General features: G+C 47.2%; 1 protein-coding gene across 4 annotated transcripts in view; it reads right to left on the reverse strand.

The window, feature by feature from the left end:
* XPO4 (exportin 4) overlaps window positions 1-22767 on the reverse strand; it is a 96312-nt gene extending 73545 nt beyond the window's left edge. For all 4 annotated transcript variants that reach the window (XM_040988363.1, XM_040988365.1, XM_040988361.1 and 1 more), the window contains exons 1-2: window positions 22541-22767; window positions 3812-3917 (exon numbers count right to left, since the gene is read on the reverse strand). In XM_040988363.1, the coding sequence (XP_040844297.1) occupies window positions 3812-3917; window positions 22541-22609 (175 nt within the window). In that variant the 5' untranslated portion in view covers window positions 22610-22767. The remainder of the gene's footprint in view (window positions 1-3811; window positions 3918-22540) is intronic.
* Between the last annotated feature and the right edge of the window lie 1717 nt (window positions 22768-24484).

Below are 24484 nucleotides of genomic sequence, written 5' to 3' on the forward strand. Positions count from 1 at the left end.
AAAGGATCAAAAACCAAGGACCTTCTTCAAGGAGGAGGTTGTACCTAGGCAAGTCACCTGAGGCAAGCGGGAACTGTCTCATCCAGGTGATTGCAAAAATCTCTCTTAAACTCACACCTCTCCTTCTGAGCAAAATGATGGCTGCTTGCCTGTCTTCATTTTGTACTGTGATTTGAAGGACAAGAAACTTGAAGTCCTAAACCATGACTCTAATAAGGAAATAAAATCCAAGGACTCACACAGGATTTCAGAAGTCCAAAAAGCATGCAGTTGCATTTCTGCGCGTTAGTTGAAGAAGCTGCTGCCCCAGGAGGGTAAGGGAAAGCTGAAGGCACGGGGCAGCGAGAGGTTCCGGCGAGGCCTCCCTCTCCTCGCCTTAATGCGACTGAAGACACACCACAGAAACACGCAGTGTGGCTCCCGAGGGAGGAAGCCGGCTTCCTTCTAAGAAGCACTGCTTACAGCCTGCCCTTTCCTACCTATGGATGGCACAGGTGGGAAAGCGATGATAGAAGGAGGTGAGCAATTTGTAAGAGGCACAGGGATCTGAGATCCCTCTGCCGGGTTCTGAATGAAGGGCTCTAAAGGACTGCTACCAGAGTGAGCTGTCTTCAGGGAAAAAGGAACAAGACGAGCAAACTCTAACTTTGAAAGCAAGAAAATTTCCTAAGCTGATAGGAAAACTACATTTTCTCATACATTAGAAAACACCACTATTAGCCTTCGTAAGCTGTATCTGTGTATTAACACAAACAAGTAAAGGAGCAGCGCAAACTCCAGAAGCCTGCCACGTGGGTGGATGCCTCACAGGTCCACACGATCCTTCATCCTTGCTCTCTGCTACAAAGGATGCTCACAGCTGAAGGCTCGTGACGACGCTGCCAACCTAGAACCTCTGGATCAGCTCCTCTCAGTGAGCCCCACCACCTCCAAGGCACTGCCCGGATGGTTAGCGTAGGCCACTCTGGCAGAAAGCTTACACGTGCTGTCACAGCAACTATCTTTGATCATGAATCACACATCAAATCCGTTCGTATCTTACCAGCTACCTGAAAATAAAGAAAAGCAACAGGAAAAAAAAGCAATAAATTCCAACCAAGAATTGGAAGAAAATGAAGACACAGCTGCTCAGCTCCTATCCAGCTCTGTCCCCAGTACAGGCAGCGTCAATTCTGCAGTTGGTGCTTGAGCAACAACAAGAAACTTCAGATGAGAAAGCTCATTCTGACAGCACCTTTCAGGATCCAATTTCCCAAATGCATAAGTCAGGGTTCACCAGAGAATCCAGCGTTTGAATGTTTTACTGGTTTCTTATTTGAATTTTGCTTGGCTAATTCTAAAATATGAACAAAATCTCTTGTTCCCTAAAAAGAATACTACAATTTTGGCTTAGATGACCTCGCTGACCCTACTGGTTTAACGCCTGGCCCCTAAAGGACTCCTGAGTCCAAGCCCTGCGGAGGAGACCGGCTACACGCTCGCCAATGACAGGAGCAGCAAGCACGTGTCCCACACAAACACACGCATGCACACACAGAGCGCAAAGCAAACAAAACAGATGAAAATAACAGGGCAAGGAGGGGGGAAATGAAGAAACCAAGGAACAGACAAACACTGAGGTTGGTTGAGAGTGCAGAGGAGGAATTGCAGAGACTGGAAGAGAAGCATCGACGGGGAAGCCTCCCCTTGCCTTGAGCACAGTCCCCAGGGGCTCTGCAAACATGACGTACAACCCTCAGTGAGAATGTGAAAATTCTGAACTGTGATTGACTGCCACTTGTATGAGAAGTCTTCTTAGAGGAATTGACCCTTCTGTGCTGGTGGCAACCCAGTAAGGAATTCAAAGATTTTCTGTGAAGTTTAGATGTACAGATTAATGTAACACAGAGCCTTGCAGTACATTAATGATTATGTTTGTAATACATGCATTCCAGCTTTTAAACCGTTAATGTCTCAACTGATTGTAAAAGCACAGCCACAACTAGCAATACTACTGTCCAGGAAAGGTTACCAAGAAAACCAAAGTATTCCAAAATAACTTCAAAATCTTAACAAAGCAAAATAGTTCTTTAGAAAATATATACATTCTAGAAAAGAAAGAGCAGTATAAATACATATATATATATTTTTTAAAAAGCTCTAATAAGATATTCGTAACTTAGATCAAGTTTTCCCAACTCATCTAGAATGACAACTGAATTATAGCAGGAGTCAGATGCAATGCTGATGGAATTCCCGCCAATGTAGGTAAGCATATGCCATGAAAATCAGACTCACATTATCTGAGGTTAATAGCCTGACATGGTGGTTTTCTCAATCTGTTAACAGTGGACAATTTCAAGGCAACAAGGATGAGCTGATGTCTCCCTGAACTCTTTACACTTGCACCTTTCCTTCTTTCTTTGAATTGAACAGTGGCATATTCGCCACAGGTGTAAGACAGCAAATTTCCTTAGCGCCAGAGACAAATCAACCCAAGCAGGAAACTGACTACTCCAACAGACCGACATGATGCCATCACTGTGCGTCAAACGGCAGGTGATGAAGCTGTTCCTGAAACAGTGGAAGCTACCTCCTGGATGAGCCACCTGACCACTGCTGCTCGCGCCTCACAAACACGGCGTTGCAATTAAATTATTTAAAAATGCTATTTAATATTTTAATATTAGGCAATGCGGTTATGACATTTACTTCATTGCTTACATATTATTATATATGCACTGAAAACCATGTAAGCGAGCCACGTCCCTTCAGGCAGACACCATCACTCCCACAGTGCAGGTGGAAAGGCAGCCCCGAGGATGGGTGGCGCCTTGCCTTGAGCAGTCACCACAGGCTACTCCATCCACCGGCTTCCACAGCAGTGTTCTCCACCGCCACCACACGGCGGCTCAGGTTGATCAGCCCTATGTGTAAAGCATCCCTAACACGGAACCTGGGTTATGGCTTATCTCAATCTGAAAGCCACAGACTGCTATCAGCTTGAACACACAAAAAGAAGAGGTCAGATGTTTTCATTCCTGACACTCATTTGTGTTGGAGATGACTCGTGCAACCTTTCAGAGCCTTCAACCTGGCTCCAACTAAGATAAACAGCCAAAGGTAATCAGGCTATAAAACAACAATAACCCACAAAATCTCTCTCACTATTACTGAAAAATATCTAAGAGGCAGATGGCAGTATCATTCACCCTCTTAGAAAATGCCATTTGGGACAAGAGAGCTATAAATGCTGTGACTAGCTTGGGGACATCATTGCCATGTGTATGTCAGAAATAAGGAACTCATAAAACATACTTAACAACAGTAACAATCATTATGTCACTTGAGGCTATTCAGCAAAGATCCCCAGGAGTGACCGACAATCACTGAGCACACTGAGTAACAAACTAAATGGGACTGAAAACAAAACAAAAGCACGGAACAGCATCTGAAAGGAAGAACTGTAGGAACCTACAAAATAATTTGAACTTCAAAACTGCACCGGAAAAAGAAATACTAGCACACATTTCCTATAATGAGCTATATCATCTTTAGAAGCAATACCAGCATTAACAGCATTTGTAGTATGCGAAGTAACAAAACACATTACTGAACACTGGATCTGGGGGGGAAAAATTCAGAGTCTAAACAAAGCTCCCTGTCTGGCTTGAAGAGCACTGCAGTGGAAATGATCATTGATTAAAAAAAAAAAAAAAAAAGAGTGTAGCTGTATTAACCTATTTGTCTTACAAAGAATTTAAAAAGCTCATCATCAAGACAGAAACACCAGATCTGATTATGCCAATATACTTGTGAAGGGGATACTTACCTAAAATATGCTTACAAACGGCGAACGGCGACTTGGACTTCCTGAATGATAAGAATATGTGTTCTGCGTGCTGGCGCTGCTCATTACTGACCATGGACGGCGGGGCCTTGAGAGTTAAAGACAAAAAACAGGGCTCACTTACTTCATGAGGAAGCTCCAACTCGGCAATCCTTCTACCTGGGAGAAGCGGACCTGCTCTCCCTCTTCCAGGGACTCAGGGGGACAAACTCTTACTTACAAAGGCAGTGTAAGACCCAACAACCTTTAACGCACGGTTTCGGCCAAAAGGAAGAAAATTTTGGCAACGTCTGAGTCAGGATTCCTTAAAATTGCCTGTGTTTTAGAAAAGTACTTATCCAACAGTCTCATAATTTAAAAAATACATCTGAACTTTTATTTCAAAATATCCCTCCTACTCGAACTTGAACTTATTCAAATAGTTGCCAAATTATTCAGTCCTGCTGACACTTGAACCATGTTATTAAAAACCAGAGCCTAAAAGCAATTCTGTAAGATAGAAGATGGAAATTCTTCCTCTTTCAGTTACACATTAAACTAGAATGATTAGTTACAGCTAAAGTTTTGAATTTATAAACTGCTCTCTGAACACTAAAAATTCATACTTCCACCCAAAGTCTGCCCAGGTTTTTAAATTCCACTTCGGTGTAACAACCTCTCTTTTCCTTTTTTTTTTTTTTAAGATTTATTTTATTTTTATTGAAAAGGCAGAGTTACAGACAGAAGGCCAGACAGAAAGATCTTCCATGCACTGGTTCATTCCCCACGTGGCTGCAATGGCTGAGCCAATCCGAAGCGAGGCGCCTCCTGCAGGTGTCCCACGTGGGTGCAGGGTCCCAAGGCCTTGGGCTGTCTTCTACTGCTTTTCCAGTCCACAAGCAGGGAACTGGAAGGGAAGGGAAGCAACTGGGATGCAAACCAGCACCCGAATGGGATCCCAGTGCACCAGGGTGAGGATTTTAGCCACAAGGCCCAACCACCTTTCTTAATAAAGACAACATGCTTATGGATCCACCATTGTGGTACAGCAAGTACAACTGCCTCTTCTGGTGCCAGCATCTCGTATGGATGCCAGTGTGAGACCCAGCTTCTCAATTTCCCATCCAGTTCCTTGCTAATGCACGTGGGAGAGCAGTGGAAGATGGGCCAAGTACTTGGTCCCTGAACCTACATGGAAGACCCCAGAGTTGTCCTGGTTCCTAGCTTCTCTGGCCTGATCCAACTTCAACCCTTGCAGCCATTTGGGAAGCGAAAACAGCGGACAGAAAATCTATCTCAACCTATCTCTCCCCGCCCCCCCTCCGTAACCCTGCCTTTCAAACACTTAAAGCAAGTCTTTAAAAAAAATACATAAGCCTAAGTCATGATAATTCATTTCCATTACATGGTTGTTACTTTTGCTCTATTAAGACCTATCTGAAGGAAGACAAAGAGATTGCTTATGTAACCTGTGAATTCTCAATTTTCAAAGGTAGATAGATGGTGGGGGAAAAAACCCTTTACTATGGTAACCACATAAAGAGGGGAAATCCAAATTTCAATTACATTAAATAATCTAAAACATGGAAAATTTGCAATCTGGTACAGTATACCAAAGTTTATCATCAAATATTAACTAGATCACATTAGTTACATTAATTTCAGTCAAAACTTTTTTTTTTAAAAAAAAAAGATACACTTGTTAAAAACTACCGTTGTACTCTGACTTAACAAAATTGTTGTAAATGGCTAAAGCCAGTGAAACCAGATGACTATTCCTAATGAAACAGCGCCCTCTACAGTCCTGTAGACAAAAATGAAAACACTTTCATTCAACAACTGTACTAGCTTTTTCACATTCTATTCAGATAAAAATTTTCAATTACATTCTTTGCATGAATATCAGAATGTCTTAAAGATCGACTGTAGAAACAATTTTTGATTACAGAATAGCCAGCATAATTAATTTGTAAGTACTGCTTCCTGGGATGATGGAAGAAAAAGCTGATGATTCAGAAATGTCCTGTGTTTGTGTTAGTGTCAGCCAAGGAGAATGTATATTATTAACAAGCCATGCACGTGAGGAGAGTCGGCAGACACCATGAATGTCGGCCCTTAATGGGCACAGACTTCTCTTGGTAAACCAGGGGAAGTGATGGGAATAAAGAATGTTCAAATGAAAAAACAGTGATGTTTGCCGGTATCACACGGTTTTCACAGTATTTTATTACCAAAACCCTATAGTAATACAAACCGACTTGATTACCAAGGCCATTTCTGAATCATCAATTCTTTCTCAGCACCTTTAAAAAGCATTATCAGCATTAGTCAATAGTAAAACTACAAAGACATATAGGGAGAGACAAAAGCGATCCTGACAACCTCTTAACAGGAGGTCATATGCACGGGGGGGGGGGCGGGAGGGGGCGGGGAGGACCCCCAGAGTGGAGCAGGGGGACAGGAGGAGGCTTGTATCCCAACTCTGGAGACCCCTGGATCTACAAGAAGGACTATCCGTATGGGCACCAAGGACTAAATTCCAACTGCCAAAGAGACCATTGGGAATTGGAGTGCCTTTGGAAGCCAAGGACTCTGAGGTCACCCACCCCAGTTGGAATCTACCACATGGGATGGAAGAAGCCCAAATCCTTCCATGCAGGACCGAAGGTCATCGGAACAACAGCTGGGAGCCCTGAGCGGTCCACAGACACAGAAGAACAGCAAACTTCCTTTGAGACTTGGAAGGGGAGCTTTCTCTGGTCCTTACTCAGTTCCAACTTTGGATCCCCACCCTCTCTGGCAATGACCATCAGGGCTGCTCCAGAGTCCCCTCGCCAAAAACACACACAATCAGAATAGACAGAGAACAATAAGGAAAGCTTAGAACCAGACAGGAAACAGTCAGTGTGGATTCACATATGCCTTACTAGGTAGGACACAGAGATTAGATACTCCTCACTGGGGAATGGGAGAATTCTCTGCACACCCCTCCTAATACAGTTCTACACCTCAACTGCTGTCATATGCCTTGCTAGAGTTATAAGCTGGTTTAGACTATCCTAAAATCTGCCAGGTGCAGCAGAATTATGCCTCAACGTTATAGACTGTTAGATACTAAAATGAGGATAGACCCGAGACAGTTGAATAGTACCCTACAGCCATTTTAAGGTGCACAGAAGCTGGTTATATATAAACCAAAACCAAAATGTCAATGAAGTAGTCACAGGATGAGGTTGAGAGCTTGCATCTTGTAACATGTTGGTTACTCAATACCATGACAATTACTACTGTAATATTGTAAATTGTTGTTGATATTAAGTTGGGGCCTTTTATTGACCAGGATGATATTCTGCCAGCGCTACCTCCAGACCAGAGATGGTCTCCCCAAGAAACCGTTGAATGTATCTGGACAATTAGATGCTGGACTCTTTGCTTGGTATATGCTTGCAATGGAAGATTCTCAACTGAATTTCATTTGTAATACTGCAACAAGGTGGAGGAATCCACCATGGGGGGAGGGAAGGAGGAGGGGTTGGGAAAATCCCAGAGCCTATTAATACAATGTAATTAATAATAATAATAAAAAGAAAAAAAGCATTATCAGGCAAAATTAAACAAATTAATTATTATACAAATTAATATGCTAAGTAGGCAATAAACAAAAAATATTTCTAGCTAATGAGCCAAAAAACATGTATATTCATATATCTCTGGCACGTGCAAGGCAAGGACTACCCCGAGTCCATATATACCAAATATAATCTACCACAGATTCATATCTGAATGTGAGTAACATTCTATTTATAAAGTATCATTTTATAAATAACAGAGTACTATCTAAAAGTTAGCTTATAATAACTACCGAATTCAAAATCATTATACAAACAGTAAGATCAAGTTATTCATAAAACTGTGCCACATAATGCAATGTAATTAATTTAAAGAAAAAGTTATTATTTAAATAGCAGATCAGTGTTAACTTTAATTTCCTAACACCAAAACTACAAAAGGAAAAATTTCATGTAACAGCAACGACATTGACGGAGCACTCAGCATTGCTAGACTTCACTGTAGACTGGTCAGAACAAGCCTTCATGGGAGAAAGGGAATCCAATTCCCACCGCAGCCATGCAGCGAAGATGCTGTTAGCACTGCTGGAAGCTGCGACGTGACCCAGGAGTGAGCCCAACAGCAAGAGGCGGAGCTGGCGCTCGGGGCCGGGCAGTCCGGCTCCCAGGCTCTAACTACCCACAGCAACAACACTGACATCCCTCACACCTAGGTAAGACTCCTGGTTCTTAACGCTCGCAGGCAGGCGGGAAGCGAACCTCCCCTGGGCATCTTCCTGTAGCATCCAACACAGGTATCAGGGTGCTTTCCACAGCCTGGGGAGCTTGTCAAGAAATAACTACACAGGGGATTTTTTGGTGTCCTGTCCGTGCTTTCTCACTGTCGCTAACAGTAAAAGCAAAAAATGACTTGCCCGTCAGAGATGGCGTCAAACGAATGAGGAAATTGACAACAGATATGAGAAAAACGCAGGACAATAGTAAATCAGGAGAGAGGTATATTTAAGTCTGTGCTATTCTGGCTAAGGCAGACTATACAGATTAACTTAAGACAAAAACATGCATGTTAAAATATCTAACGTGGTGAATAAAATTATTTTGAAAAAAATACAAAAACACAGTTCATGACATCCAAACACTGGAACAAGAAACAAACATTGTGGTGGAGCGGGTAAAGCTGCCGCCTGCTAACCAGGCATCCGTGTGGGCTCCACTTCTGGTCTCAGGGCTCAGCCTCCAGTCCCGCTCCCTGCCGTGGCCTGGGAAAGCAGCAGAACTCAACCCCAGTCCCTTGGCCCGTCGCTCACATGGAAGACCTCGAGGAAGCACCTGGCTCTGGCCCGGCCTACAGGCGCTGCAGCCATCCGCGGAGTGGGCCCGTGTGTGCGAGATCCCTAAGCTTCCACTGCTTCCTCTGCTATTCCCCCTTTCAAATACATAATCTTTAAAAAAAAAAAAAAAAAAAAAAAAAGGGAAGCCCAGGCCCAGCACGGTGGCCTAGCAGCTAAACTCCTTGCCTTGAACATGCTGGGATCCCATATGGGTACCAGTTCTAATCCCAGCAGCTCCACTTCCCATCCAGCTCCCTGTTTGTGCCCTGGGAAATCAGCTGAGGACGGCCAAAAGCCTTGGGACCCTGCACCTGTGTGGGAGACCTGGAAGAAGCTCCTGGCTCCTGGCTTCGAATTGGCACAGCACCAGCCATTGCGGTCACTTGGGGAGCGAACACTGGACAGATTTTCCTCTCTGTCTCTCCTCCTCCTCTGTGTATCTGACTTTTCAATAAAAAATAAATCTTTAAAAATCTATATTTTAAACAATTAGGTGACAGCAGGCTTGTAATTTTTTTAAAAGCTTCACTGAACAATGTTGAGAAGAATCAGATTTTTCATTTTGCACCCTCAATGACAAAAACCTGACCAAGCATGAGGTTTCATGTCCCGCCAGCAGCCTGGTGCTCACCCCATCACTAGGTCCCATGCAGAAGCTCCTGAGTGGCCGAGTCACTCTAGGACAGTCCCACCGTGACAAGGTTGCCTAGCGCCTCGCCGCTCCGACTATGTCCCTTGTCATTAAGCCACATGAGAGTGCACTGCACTCCTAACCCTGCACAAAGATCTTATAGACAGATGCGCTCCAGGCCCATTCATGACGGTAACACTAAGCTTGCGAGTGTAATCTCGGACTTGGAGGCCTCTAATGATATCATCTCAGGTCAGGGGTGCCTCATTAAAGCAATCTTGTTACACAGAGGACATCTGGCAAGGTCTGGAAACGCTTGGTTGCCACAGCTGAGGCATGCTACTGGCAACGGGAGGCTACAGAGTAATGAGGCCGATAAACATCCCTCAACGCAACCAGGACTGAGCCAGTCTCACAAGGACACGGTGACAATATTCAAAAGTCTGCCCCGAGTGAGTTCCTCAAAGTCAACAATCCATGAGCGAAAACGCTTCCAAACACAAAGAGAAAAAACATGGCCCTCTCGGCCACTCGATCATGACGCGAGCAATCACTTCATGCTGCGTCTGACACCGGCATCCCAAATCAGAGCGCCTGCCTCGGTCCAGGCTGCGTGCTCCCAGGCGGCCCCTACCAGCGCGCCTGGCAGGAAGCGGAAGGTTCCTAAAGACCTGTCACCCAAGTGGGAGACAAGCAGGAGATCCTGGCTCTGGCTTCAGCCTGGCCCATGAATGGCCACTGTGGCCATTTGGAGAGTTTGAGTCCCAGCTGCTCCACTCTTTTTTTTTTTTTAATTGGAAAGTCTGACGTACAGAGAGAAGAGACAGAGGGAGAGAGGAGGACTTCAGTCCATTGATTCACTCCCCAAGTGTCTGCAATGGCTGAGCTGATCTGAAGCCAGGAGCTTCTTCAGTCTCCCACGCGGGTGCAGGGTCCCAAGGTTTTGAGCCGTCCCTGACTGCTTTCCCAGGCCACAAGCAGGGAGCTGGATGGGAGGTGGGGCCAAGGGATTAGAACCAGTGCCCACATGGGATCCTGGCACGTGCAAGGGGAAGACTTTAGCTTCTAAGCTACCACACTGGGCCCACCTGCCGCTCCACTTCTAACTCTGCTCCTTGCAAACTACTCCCAGGAAAAATGGCCCAAGTGCGTGGACCCCTGCAACTATGTGAGTTACCTGGATGAAATTCTGGGCTCCTGGCTTCTGCCCAGCACAGCCCGAGTCATTGACACAAATCCAGGGAGTGCACCTGCATATGCAGAAGGTCCATCTCCACTTTCTGCCTTTCCAACCAATAAAATTTTTAATCAATTAAAAATGATTTTTTTAAACATTTATTTTTATTGGAAAGTCAGGGTTACAGGGAGAGGAGAGACAGAGAAAGAAATCTACTGGTTCACTCCCCAAATGACTGCGGTTGCCAGAGCTGAGCCAGTCTAAAGCCAGGGGCCACGCGCTTCCTCAGGGTCTTCCATGGGGGCGATTGGATCAGCCTCTGCTGCTGTCCCAGGATGGGAACTGGAGCAGCCACGACTGGCATCAGCACCTATCCAAGATGCTGGTACTGCAGGCGGAGGTGCAGAGGCTTAGCCTCCTGCACCACTGTGTCTGCCCCTTACACATATCTTTTAGAATGTATTATGCTTTGAAGAAGAGCAAAATAAGAAAAAATAGTAACACAAGAGAAACTGTTGATATACTTAATATCTAGAATCAATATTTTACTTTAACAATGAGAATACAATAATCCAAAGTAATGAGGAGCTAGAACCTATGAGAAACACTGGAGAGATATGGAATCAGAATTTATTTACATTTCAAACAATAAGTACAAGGGAACATAGAACTCTAGACTTGAAATGTTCGCTAGGGTCACCAGTGCTCCAGAGCTGATGTGGCTGTGCGCACAGCCCTGCGGAGGACACACCCACAGCACCGCATCAGCTTGACTCCAGCAAGACGAAGCCAGCAGAGCGCACACTGTGAGGTTACCTGATCTGTGTGTTCTGACACATGCAAGCACAAAACAGAGAACTAACAAAACACTTACTGTGTGCCAGCCACTAAACCCTTTCCTTTTCATGTAAAGCACATCACCTATTTCTCACATGAACCCTCTGGAGTAGGCATTCGTCTCCCAGGTCAGAAACGGAGAGGGTAAGTTACTCACCACGCGTCTCCTGGCTAGTCGCGGGTGAAGAACCCAGACTCGGCTGTGCTGTCCTCGTTTCTAGGGTTTCAATCATCGTTCCACGGAAGTCCATCAACATAGTACTAGTGTGATCGCTCTAACATCACATCTGTTTTGATTTATTTTTTTTTAAGATTTATTTATTTTTATTGCAAAGTCAGACACACACAGAGGAGGAGAGACAGAGAGGAAGGTCCTCTGTCCGATGACTCACTCTCCAAGTGAGTGCAACGGCTGGTGCTGTGCCGGACCAAAGCCAGGAGCCAGGAACCTCCTCAGGGTCTCCCACACGGATGCAGGGTCCCAAGGCTTTGGGCCGTCCTCGACTGCTTTCCCAGGCCACAAGCAGGGAGCTGGATGGGAAGTGGAGCTGCCGGGGTTAGAACCAGCGCCCATAAGGGATCCCAGCACGTTCAAGGTGAGGACTTTACCTGCTAGGCCATGCTGCCAGGCCCTGATTTACTTTCTAACTAGCTTTCTGGCGCCTAACACAAAACCACAAAATGCAGATCCCTCAGCTTTCCAAAAATTAACACTCATTCAAAGATTAGGGGCAAAATAATTTCATATTAAAACAGACACTCTATGGCTCAGAATGAAATATCTATTAGTTTTCAAGATATAATTTAAAACCCTTTGAGCCTGCACAAGGTGTTGTAGCAGCATTTCCCAGCTTTGCACACACACCTATCCACTCTCCCTCACGAGGCAAGCCACATTGACACCCTAAACAAGTTACAGCAGATTAAAATACACGTACTCCCTCCTACCCGAGGCTTACTCAGAATCCCAGCACATCTTTACTGAACACCAACAGCCTCACGTGTTGCCTCTCTGGGACTGTCAGATCGGACTTTTCACATCACCCACGTCACCGAGATAACAAATGGCTCTCGGGCCCGGCACGGTGGCACAAGTGGTTAAGGTCCTCGCCTTGCACACCTGGGATGCCATATGGGCGCCGGTTCCAATCCCGGCAGCCCTGCTTCCATCCAGCTCCCTGCCTGTGGCCTGGGAAAGCAGTCAAGGATGGCCCAAAGCTTTGGAACCCTGCACCCGCGTGGGAGACCCAGAGAGACTCCTGGCTTCGGATCAGCATAGCATCGGCCGTTGCGCTCACTTGGGGAGTGAATCATTGGACGGAAGATCTTCCTCTCTGTCTCTCCTCTCTGTATATCTGCCTTTCCAATAAAAATAAAAGAAATCTTTAAATATATATATATATTTAAAAATGAAAAAGTCTAGCAAGGCAGACCACCATTTACTAATCATATAAATAAATGTAAATTCTTAATGTTTCAGGACTATACAATTACATGGATGCATTTCACTTTTTTTTAAAGATTTGTTTATTTTTATTGCAAAGTCAGATATATAAAGAGAGGAGGAGAGACAGAGAGAAATATCTTCTGCCTAATAATTCACTCCCCAAGTGACCGCAACGGCCAATGCAAAGCCGATCAGAAGCCAAGAGCCAGGAGTACCTCCAGGTCTCCCAGGTGGGTGCAGGGTCCCAAGGCTTTGGGCGGCCCTTTCCCAGGCCTCAAGCAGGGAGCTTTCTAGAAGGGAAGTGGAAAAGCCAGTAGACAAACCGGCACCCATATGGGATCCCAGCACATGCAGGGCGAGGGGGACGTCAGCCACCAGGTTACCGCGCCAGGCGCTGAATTTCACCTTTCAGGTAAGCTAATACACAGACTTCCTTGAGAAAGTGACTACTTGATTAGGAAAAGGATTCAGTGAAAGTGAGGAAGAGAATCCCAGGTCTGACAGGGAGAAGGAAGGAGAGAACAGGGGTGTGGAGAATGCAGAGCAGCTGGTGAAAGCCTTCCGAGGGGGCACTAGTGCAAGCTCACTCCCACCTGGGCCCCTACCCTGTACCCAGCACTGCACCGGGCACCTGCTCTGTACCCCAGCACTGCACCTGGGCACCTACCCTGGACCCCAGCACTGCACCTGTGTACCTACCCTGTACCCCAGCACTGCACCGGGCACCTACCCTGTACCCAGCACTGCACCTGTGTACCTACCCTGTACCCAGCACTGCACCGGGCACCTACCCTGTACCCAGTACTGCACCTGTGTACCTACCCTGTACCCCAGCACTGAACCGGGAACCTACCCTGTACCCCAGCACTGCACCTGTGTACCTACCCTGTACCCAGCACTGCACCTGTGTACCTACCCTGTACCCCAGCACTGAACCGGGCACCTGCTCTGTACCCCAGCACTGCACCTCGGCACCTGCTCTGTACCCCAGCACTGCACCGGGCACCTACCCTGTACCCAGCACTGCACCTGGGCACCTACCCTGAACCCCAGCACTGCATCCCAGCCTTGCCCAATAGCAGTCTGGGTATTTCAGGCCAAAAATTGCTATCAAATTTGCACAATGCTCCAGATAAAGTTCTACATGCTACACACACAGAACAACACGTCTGCGATGAGCTTCCATTCCAGTGGAAGAGTCAGGCATAGGATCACACAAACAGTGAAATATCTCAGGGCCAAGAGTTCTCAGCAAAGCAAAGCGTAGCACAATATATAAACAGGCATTTTAATTACATATATACAAATCACAAAGCTGATCTGGGTATCATATATGACCTCTCCACAACAAGATTCATCAAAGAAAACAGCAGAAATGTCCTGTTAAGTTCATGCCTACAATTAAAGTCATCAAATCACGAAGTGGGCAGTGAGTGGGCTTGGACAATCACAGCTGGCCCCCTCCTGATCCCAACTTCCTGTCTACGCAGACGCCAGGAAGTGACTCCATACCTGGGTGGCCCACCTGGACTTCATTCCTGACCCCAGGCCTCAGTCTCAGCTACTGGGGGCACTCTGCCTCTCAAATAAATAAGTCAAACTTCATGAAACTGATCTGTATGGAGTGGGGCTGGCACCACGGTACAGTAGTCTAAGCCTCCATCTGCAGCACCAGCACCCCATATGGGCACCAGTTCTTGTCCCAGCTGCTCCACTTCCCAACCAGCTCCCTGCTTATGGCCTGGGGAAAGCAGCAGAGGATGGTTCATGGCCTTGGGACCCTGCACGCATGTGAGAGACCTGGAAGAAGCTCCTCCTGGCTTCAGCTCAGCTCAGCTCAGCCACTGTGGCCATTTGGGGAGTGAACCAGTAGATGCAAGATATCTGTCTCACTTCCTCTGTTTCCCCTCCTGTCTGTAAATCTTTCAAAGTTAAGAAAAAATAAATAAATAAAATAAAATTTTCAACTGAATCTTTAAAAAAATGTTCTATGTTCCTAATCAGCTCTAAATTTACCTAAATTTCTCTTTCAAAATAATCAGGGGGTGAGGATTTGGCACAGTGGTTAAAACTCCACGCAGGGCATCTATTTCCCACGCTGCAGTGCCATGCCCGGTTTGTGTGTCAGTTCCACTCTCAAGTCTAGCTTCCCGCTAACGGAGCCCTAGGAGATGCCAACCGAGTTTCCTAAGTTTCTGGCTTCAGTTTAACCCGGTGCTGGCTGCTGTGGGCATTGGAGGAGTGAACCAGCACCTGGGAAATCTTTCTCTCTTTTAAATAAAGACAGAAATAAATAGAGGTAAATTTTAATTAAAATAATCAGAAATGTTCAGCAAAATAAAAGGCAACATGAGCAAGGTAACATTCCTTGCTTTCTATGAAAGTATGACATCAAAATTCTTTTGCACCTTAGAAGTTTATCACTTCTAACACAGTAAAATAAATAACAATTTAAAAGGGAAATCCTCGTATTTTATGACATATGATGACAAATTTTTCCTCCTCTTTGCACAAAGAACATCACAATTTCATTTTCATTTGGTGTGGTCAGCTCTGGCTAGAAAACAAAAACAGCCTGCAGGAGGTGGAACGTGAGGCGAGGGCTAAGCGAGCAGCAAGACAGACCAGGGCCTGCCACCAGGGCCTGCCACCAGAGCCTGCCACCAGAGCCTGCCACCAGGGCCTGCCACCAGGGCCTGCCACGCCAGGGCCTGCCACCAGGGCCTGCCACCAAGGCCTGCCACCAGGGCCTGCCACCAGGGCCTGCCACCAGAGCCTGCCACCAGAGCCTGCCACCAGGGCCTGCCACCAGGGCCTGCCACCAGAGCCTGCCACGCCAGGGCCTGCCACCAGGGCCTGCCACCAAGGCCTGCCACCAGAGCCTGCCACCAGGGCCTGCCACCAGAGCCTGCCACGCCAGGGCCTGCCACCAGAGCCTGCCACGCCAGGGCCTGCCTCCAGGGCCTGCCACCAGGGCCTGCCACCAGAGCCTGCCACCAGAGCCTGCCACCAGGGCCTGCCACGCCAGGATCCTTAAGGGTAAGCACAGGAACCTAGCACCCCAAGACGAATTACTTGTTCTGCACATGGAAAGCCCTATGCTTAGAAGGCTCAGTCACTTCAGAGTGGAACCAATTCTTCCACACAATTCCGAGTCCCTCCCTCTTCACCAGAATAAAAACTACTGGTTTTGTTTTAGCTCTTTCTCACCCAAAAGACATCTTTTTCTATCTTTTGTTAACAAGGTTATGTTGTGATAGTAGTGTTTCAACAAATCGGTAGACACAGAAATGGCCTCATGGAAAGGCAAAACCACAAAGCTAGTGTCACATTAGTCTAGGCCATATTATAGCTTTAAATTTTCCTGACAATAAAAACTATAGAACATTCAAAAGGATAGTCATAGGTTTTTAAAAACACAGGAAGCATTCAAATTTGTCCAAATTTTATATTGTTTGTGAGCCAACATATTTTCAAACCGTCAAAATTTTCCACCATATTAAAGCACAGAAATGTAAGTCTTGGCACATCCAACCCAGTGTCCTTGACAGCACTTTAAGAGTTGTGTATATGTCTTCTAATTCTGTTCCTATGCATACAAATACATGCAGAGATTTTTCAAAAGGGAAAAGAAAAAGGATAATATAGTCTATTCTGCACGTTCCTCTCTAACTTTTGAGCATCTTTCTATATTCATTTAAATCATTCCATCATTAATCATAAAATTCCATCCAATGATCATAAAATTTTGTTAAATGCCTTTGGAGTATCTATGAATTATTTCAAAAATCTTTTCAGAGTTCTCTCGGTACACATCTAGTTGAAGTAAGTTTGCACTACAAATTTCCCATAGTTTGTCCGGGGTGCGGGGAAGGATTCGGGGTGGGGGGAAGGATTCAGTTAGAAATAGAACTAGTATCTAGTGCTACAACAGAAGCTAAAACACTGGGTTGAAACAAATGAAACTATTTACTTAACATAACGCATCTTTCCAATGAGAAAAGTACATTTGGGGCCTCAGAGTGGCTGGGCAGGGTGTCCCATATGGGCCCGGTTCATTTCCTGGCTGCTTCACTTTCCATCCAGCTTCCTGCTTATGACCAGGGAACACAGAGGACCACGGCCCAAGTCCTTGGGACCCTGCACCTGCTTGAGAGACCTGAGAGAGGTGGACGAAGTTCCTGGCTCCTGAAAAGATCAGCTCTGGCTGTTGGGTCTATTTGGGGAGTGAACCAGCAGATGGAAGATCTCTCTCTCTCTTTTCCTCCATAAATCTGCCTTTGAAATACAAATAGGGCCCGGAGGTGTGGCCTAGTGGCTAAAGTCCTCACCTTGAATGCCCCAGGATCCCATATGGTCACCAGTTCTAATCCCGGCAGCTCCACTTCCCGTCCAGCTCCCTGCTTGTGGCCTGGGAAAGCAGTCCAGGACAGCCCAAAGCCTTGGGACCCTGTACCCACATGGGAGACCTGGAAGAAGTTCCTGGATCCTGGCTTCGGACTGGCATAGCATCGGCTGTTGTGGTCACTTAGGGAGTGAATCATCGGATGGAAGATCTTCCTCACTGTCTCTCCTCCTCTCTATATATCTGACTTTCCAATTAAAATAAAAACAGAAATAAGCAAATTTTCAAAAAAAAGAGAATTCTAAAAACTTTTAATAGGGGCCTGCCACGGTAACCTTGCAACTGAAGTCCTTTCCCTGCATACACTGGGATCCCATATGGGTGCTGATTCTATCCCAGCTGCCCTGCTTCCCATCCAGCTCCCTGCTTGTGGCCCAGGAAAGCAGTGGAGGGTGGCCTAAAGCCTCGGGACCCTGTACCCACGTGGGAGACCCAGAAAAGGTTCCTGATCAGCTAAACACTGGCCGTTGTGGCCACTTGGGTAGTGAATCATTGGACGGAAGATCTTCCTCTCTGTCTCTCCTCTCTGTATATCCGCCTTTCAATAAAAAAATAAACCTTAAAAAAAAAAAGACCAGAAATCTTTTTAAGTTACTTATAGGCATTTGCACAATCGGGTATTTCACAAATGGATGGCCAACAAACAGCCATCACTAAGGAACAAAAATGGGAAGAGAGGCACTTTCTCCCCAAATTCCTTTTTGTACAGTTTGCATTTCTTACTGCGTAGAAAGGTATCCCTAAGATTAAACAAAAACAAAACAAAAAACATGGATAGTAATGTAGTCACGTATGCAAAACAAACAAACAAACAAACCCATATAGTGATGTGTGTAAAAACTCAGGGAAAGCATCTGAAATATTTCAAAGTATTAAGATTCCCATCTTATAGAAAGCTCACTGTATTCTCTATTTTTACATGCTGTTAACATACTTTGAAATAATGTATTCAAGCACAGCTGCTGTCATTTGTAAGTAATACAAAATGCGTCTACAACACTAAGTTGTATGCATCCATTTAATCAACTTGTTAAACTCATAAGCAGGAAAACTCTAACCCAAGAGGCTAGCACAGGAAACGTGGTCAGTTCTACTTACTTGAGTAAGTATCTAATATCTTCTGAAAAATTCACAACAGACGTCCCTCATTCTAGCCTGCTCTTCTTCAAATGTATTTTCAAACAAGAAACCTCCCCATCTCAGGTCAAAAGTCAGGGCATTGCTGACATTTATCTACAAAAATACTCCTCGTTTCTGATTTTAGAGGCAAATCACCTTTATGTTGAGACCTACAACATTCATAAATTAGCTTTTGATTTTTTACGTCCAATATACTATTGTTTCTGGCTAACTATCTGATAGCTGGAACAGGACTGATTAGGAATGTTCCACATTCGGGAACCTTCCATCAAGTAATAAAGTGTGATACGGTGACTGCCGAGAAGCACTGAGGAGCAGCAAAGCTGGAATGAGAGAGCTCTGAGATGACAGGTCATCTGGCTTCTGGATCATTCTCGTCACTCATTTGCTCTGCAACCTGTCTCGGGTGGATAATGTCTTCCTGTCTGCACCTCAGTGTCCCGACCAGAGAGGGAAGGGACACTGCTCAGACGAGGGTCCCTGAGCGAAGCCAGGAAGGCCACGGACCCATTCCGCACCAAAACAGCACTGCTTACACTTGCCCTTGCCAGCCAGCTCAGCTCTCCACACTCAAAGATCTCTCAAGTTCGTTGCACACACTCAAATCCTATGCTGATTTTTCATACAAGAACGATATGGATCACCTAACGGCAAAGTGAAAGAATTTATGACACACATCACTAACTATTTCAAAATCATTAAGCTGAAATACCAGCTCCCTCCAAGCTTTGCTCAGACCTGCTAATAAGCAGCAAGATCATGTCTTCTTTTTTTTAAAGATTTTATTTATTTTGATTACAAAGTCAGATATACAGAGAGGAGGAGAGACAGTGAGAAAGATCTTCCGTCCGATGATTCACCCCCCAAGTGAGCACAACGGCCGATGCTGTGCCGATCCAAAGCCGGGAACCAGGAACCTCCTCTGGGTCTCCCACGCGGGTGCAGGGTCCCAAGGCTTTGGGCCGTCCTCGACTGCTTTCCCAGGCCACAAGCAGGGAGCTGGATGGGAAGTGGAGCTGCCGGGATTAGAACTGGCGCCCCTATGGGATCCCGGTGTGTTCAAGGTGAGGACTTTAGCCGCTAGGCCACACTTCCGGGCCCAAGATCATGAATTTTCAAATTTATATTGCAACGCTCAATAACTGAATGCACATCAGCAACTGTAAAACTTGCTACATAAACTAACGTGCCTACTTTCAGGTTATCCTATGGGTTAGGAACCACAGACCCGGGAGTGGTAGTCCCTACTTTACCCCTTTCCATGTAAATCAGGGCGAATGACTTAGCATCCACAGGTTTAACTTCCTCAGTCTCAGATACGAGAATGACAGTAATGCCTACCTTTGAGACACTGAAAATTAAATAAGGGAATACACATGTGTTGCTTTGCACAGTAGCTTGAACATTGTATGCAACAAATTTTAGCTATACTTAATAATAAGCCCGAATGTAACTTTTTACCTGAGAAATACATTAACAGCTACTCTTAAACGATGTTAAATAATAAGTAGAAATTCCCAAGAAATAATTTCCTAGTTTCAATAAGGCAACATTTTAAAAAGAATCTCCTCTGGAAGGATGAAAAGCCCATCAAAAGCTAGAGAGACAGCAGGAGAGGTGGCCTGGTACAATGGGGAGGGCCCCAGCCTCACAGACAGCGAGTTCAACATCTCACTCAGTCATTTTGTAATTATGTAACTTAGGACACTTCCATGCGCCCCACACCCACAGCCTTGGAAAGCTGTTGCAAAGATTAATAAAATAGGAAAAGCATGTAAAGCAATATCGGGCACTTCCTAAACAGTACTTCCTACCGTCCTTCTCACCTACACTTTATGGGTGACAAAAGCCATGCAAGAAGAAAAGGACTGGCAATAATGAATACATACTAATTCATATCAGGTCCATCATTCCACTAACAGCAGTGTTTTCTGGATGAAACACTTCCAGGCTTTAATAAAAATGGGGCCCTCACTCCTAGCAAATGTCAAGGATTTTTCCATTGTAAAAGGTTTTAAGCACCTTGCATAGGGGCCTGAGGCTGTAGCTGCAGTCAGCCATGGGGGGCTAAGCTGCAAGGGCCGGGGTCTGGGCGAGTGCTGGCTGCTCCATTTCCTAGCCATCTCCCTGCCGACAAACCCGAAGAGAAGCAGATGGCTCAAACCCCAAGACTCCGCCACCCATGTGCCACAGAACCAGCAGGTGGAAGGCTTCCGTGTCTCTCAGCCTCTCCCTGCAATCCTTTCAAATAAAATAAATCCATATATAAAAAAAAAAAAGCAGCACTGTTTACTGAGATACTCCTCTACTTTTGATGGACATTGTTCCAAGAGTTTTAATACACCAACCTGACTGATAAGGAAGCAATAAATCCAGCTTGTGTGGCTTTTCCACTGCAAAGCAGCTAATATCCAGTGTTGCATGTGGAAACAGAGTTTGATTAACGGAAACGTTGCAGGACACGGGCAGGATCGCGCCAGACAAGTCTAAGGCTTGTTAAGGAGTCTTTATTAACCAAGCTTGGTAACAGCAGGGCCCACTACAAATAGCAAATCACAAATCCATATGGCAATCCAGTGCATCGGAACCCCAGGAGGAACAAATCATCATTACCCTGAAATCCATCCGTTAAGCTGAAGACCTGTGTCCCAGCTTCCCCAACAATATAAGTCATCCTAAGAGACAGGCAACGAATACCCTGGGGCACTTCCAAAGCTGCAGACATTCACCTTTCCCTGGCTTCTCTGCCCACATTCCACTACTGCTAGGGCCCACCTCTCCTGGAACTCCTGACAGTACACACATTAGAAACACAAAGCAGCTTAGCACTGCTGTCTTCGCTGACACACCCAAGCAGTGAACAGAGGGTGAGGAATACAGACACACAGGGGCCCTGCTCAGGGGACACCTGTCCTCAGGGTCGGTCCAGCGGAAGCCAGACAGCAAGCAGGGACTGGGGAAGCCAAGAGTCGGAGTGCCAGCGTGATGGAGGCATGGGGCCGAGAGACCCCTATCCTGGATCTTCATAGGGGCTTTGTGAGGGAAGTGGTTACACAGAATGCAGTATCACCTCCTCTGAGGTTCCAGGTGGTGACAGGTGAGCATCCCAGGTGGGCAGGAGGGAACACCTGGGGGTGGGGGCAGTGGCTCCCAAGCTTATCGCCCTGAATTAGCTGCCTACCTCACTACAGAAACACAGACTCCCCTTGAACGAGTTCAAACATTCTTAAATATGCTGAAGGTCTGTGTATTTTAACTTAAAAACAAAATGCAGCTTAACACAGAACCCAAATACCGAGCCAAAAGGAAAAAGGTTCCAAGCCGGCAACAAACCCGCCTGCATTCCATCCTCACAGTCTCCATGCAAACAGCCAAAGAAATGAGCCTCCAACTTCAAAAAATAAACAGAAATGCACACACACGGAAGCCATTAGCTACAAACGCAAAACAGAGACAGCAAATCTGTGAAAAGTTGCCTAAGTCAAGTGCCTTTCCGGTATGCAATTTATGCTTTTTAATCCTTGTGCTTTTCGTTTCTTCGACTCCTCCGTTAAGTCCCATCCTCTCTGTAAAGCCAGCAGACGCAGTTCTCCCGACGGCACAACCCTGTGGAGGTGCTCGGCCCCAAAGTCTGGCCTCCGTGACCTTGGTCCCAGAGAGTCCCCGCCCGCCCTCCTGGCGATCCGAAACACGTGCGGCCGCCTGCGAGCACCCTAGGGGTAGCTGCGTGTCAGGGAAGGCGCCCGAGGAGGCGACCAGCATGCCTGGCACCTGCAGGACCGTGCCTGGCCCCCACACGGGCCCCCACAGAGATCCCGGACCGCACCTTGCAGGCACAAGCCCGACCTCCTTTCCCGCGGCCGGTTCGGAGCCCCGGTCCGCCGGGCAGAGGGCAGGCTGAAGCCGCAAGGCGGGTCACTCTCCTTCCCGCGCCCTCGGCTGCGCCGTCGGACGGCCGGGCTAAAGGGGCAAAGACCCAGAAAAAGAGGAGGAAAAGTAGGATGAAGAATCCTGCGCCACGCCACTGCCACCTCCTCCTCCACCACCACCACCACCACCACCACCACCTGAGCTCCCCGAAGGCACTTTCCGGCCACCAGCCCCAGCAGGCGGCAAGGCCAGGCGCCCCAGGGCTGGCCGGAGCCCCGAAGACCCCGGGCTCCGGGGGAGGGGGCGGGGGTCGCGGCGCCCTCACCATCAGAACTTTGGCCGCGTTCTCCAGCTGAGCGATCACTTCTGGGGGCCCCAGCGCCGCCGCCATCATGGTCTCTCTTCAATGACGCGCCATGCGCTGCATTCTGGGAGCGGGCGCCGCGGCCGGCCAATCGCCGCCGCGACCCCGGAGCCGCACGCGCTCCCGAGGCCGTAGACGGCGGCGCGGCGGGGTGGCCGGGGCCGGAGGAGCCCGCGGGCTTCCGGGCGGCCGGAGGAGGGACGCGGGCGTGAGCCGGGCCGCCGCGCTGGGTCAGCGGCCGCCGCGCAGCCGGCGCCGGGCGAGGCCGGAGCGCTGGGCGCACACGGCGGCGGCGAGCGCCCGGTGGGCTGCGGGCCGCGCATGCGTGCTGCGTGGCGTCGCGGCGACCGGCCTCTCCCTCGCTCCGAGTCCGGCCCCTCAGGCCCCTTGCCCGGGAACCCGCTTCCTCTCACGGCCTCTTGCCTCCTGCTTCTCGGACTGCCCGCCCTGCCTGCCGGCCGGGAGACAACGCCGGTCCGCCCAACTTACAAAGCAACTCCGTGTCCGCCGGCACAGTCGTGGGTAAGGAACTGATGATGGTGCAATCGAGTTACCGAGTAATCCGACCTCCTGTCCTGTGTTGCAGCAGTTTCAGAGTACTCACAGTTACAACTGTAGGGAAGGTTGTCGGGGCAGGGAGGTAAAAAGTTGGGTGCCATAATAAGAACGCGCCTTGGGTCACCTGCACGCCACCCCTGGGTGCCACACCTCACACACTGAGCTCCAGTGGGCTGCTGGTTCCAGCTTGCTGCTAAGGCACACACCCCGTGAGGGAGCAGGTGATGCTTCCCAAATACTTGGGTCCCTAATCCCGGGGTGGGAGACCTTCCTTGACTTTCTGACGCATCCTAGCCCAGCGCCGCCCCGGCCATTGCCTGGCATTTGGGAAGTGACCTACAGATGGGTGGTCTCTTTCCTTCCACTTGCCTTCTCTTCGTGTTCCTTTTAAATAAATGACTTCTTAAAATGAACAAATGAAGGAAATGGATGGTGTTTAGCCTGGCGGTTACGCTGCACACTTCTCACTGGATTACCGGGATTGAATATCTCCCTCTGGCTCCTGCCTGCAACTTCTTGCCAAGGCAGACAGCATGCATGTCTTACTGGCTTCTTGCGGTCACGCAGGAGACCTGGATTGAGGTTACAGCTGCAGGCTCTGGCCTCAGCTCAGCCTTAGCCAGTGTAGCCATTTAGGTAATGAACTAGCAGATGGGAGAACACTGGCTGCCTTGCGCTCTGCTTGTATGTCTTAGTTCTCTGCCTCTCAAAATTAAAAATTATTTTGGTAGGAAAAAGATGCAAAATCTAAAACCTAAATTTACCCTGTAAGGAACTAGAAAAAGTGCAAACGAAAGCGACCAAAACAAGTAATAAACCAGAAAGAAACAAAATAGACCAGAAGGGGCGAGCCTGTTGTCTCAACTGGCTAATGTTCCATCTCCAAGAGCATCCCATATGGGTGCCAGTTTGTGTCCTGGCTGCTGCACTTCCCAATCTAGCGTTTCCTTGAAATTTTGGAAGAATTTGGAACTTTGTGAAACATTTACTTTCAGACCACAGGCGAACATGGTTGTGCTTCAAATATGGCTGTATTTAAATTTTATATCTGGGGCCACCACAGTGACTCCGTGAGCCTCCACCCACAGTGCTGAATCAAACCAGTGTGACACAATGACTTATGAAATTAAGTAGAGAACACAGAAATAAACCCTCATTTTTATGATCCAGAATATAACAAATATGGGTATGTATCAAAACTCTGATGTATTGCTGCTAGAAATATAAAGTGGAGCAACTGCTGTAGCAAACAGCTCGGCAGTCACGAAAGAAGTTGAACATGGGATGACTGATGGAATCCAGCAAATCCACTCCAGATGCAGATGCAAAAGAATTCAAAGTTAGTTC

The sequence above is a fragment of the Ochotona curzoniae genome, unplaced genomic scaffold (assembly GCF_017591425.1).
Source record: "Ochotona curzoniae isolate NIBS_2020 unplaced genomic scaffold, NIBS_Ocur_1.0 contig_4838, whole genome shotgun sequence".
Taxonomy (NCBI): domain Eukaryota; kingdom Metazoa; phylum Chordata; class Mammalia; order Lagomorpha; family Ochotonidae; genus Ochotona; species Ochotona curzoniae.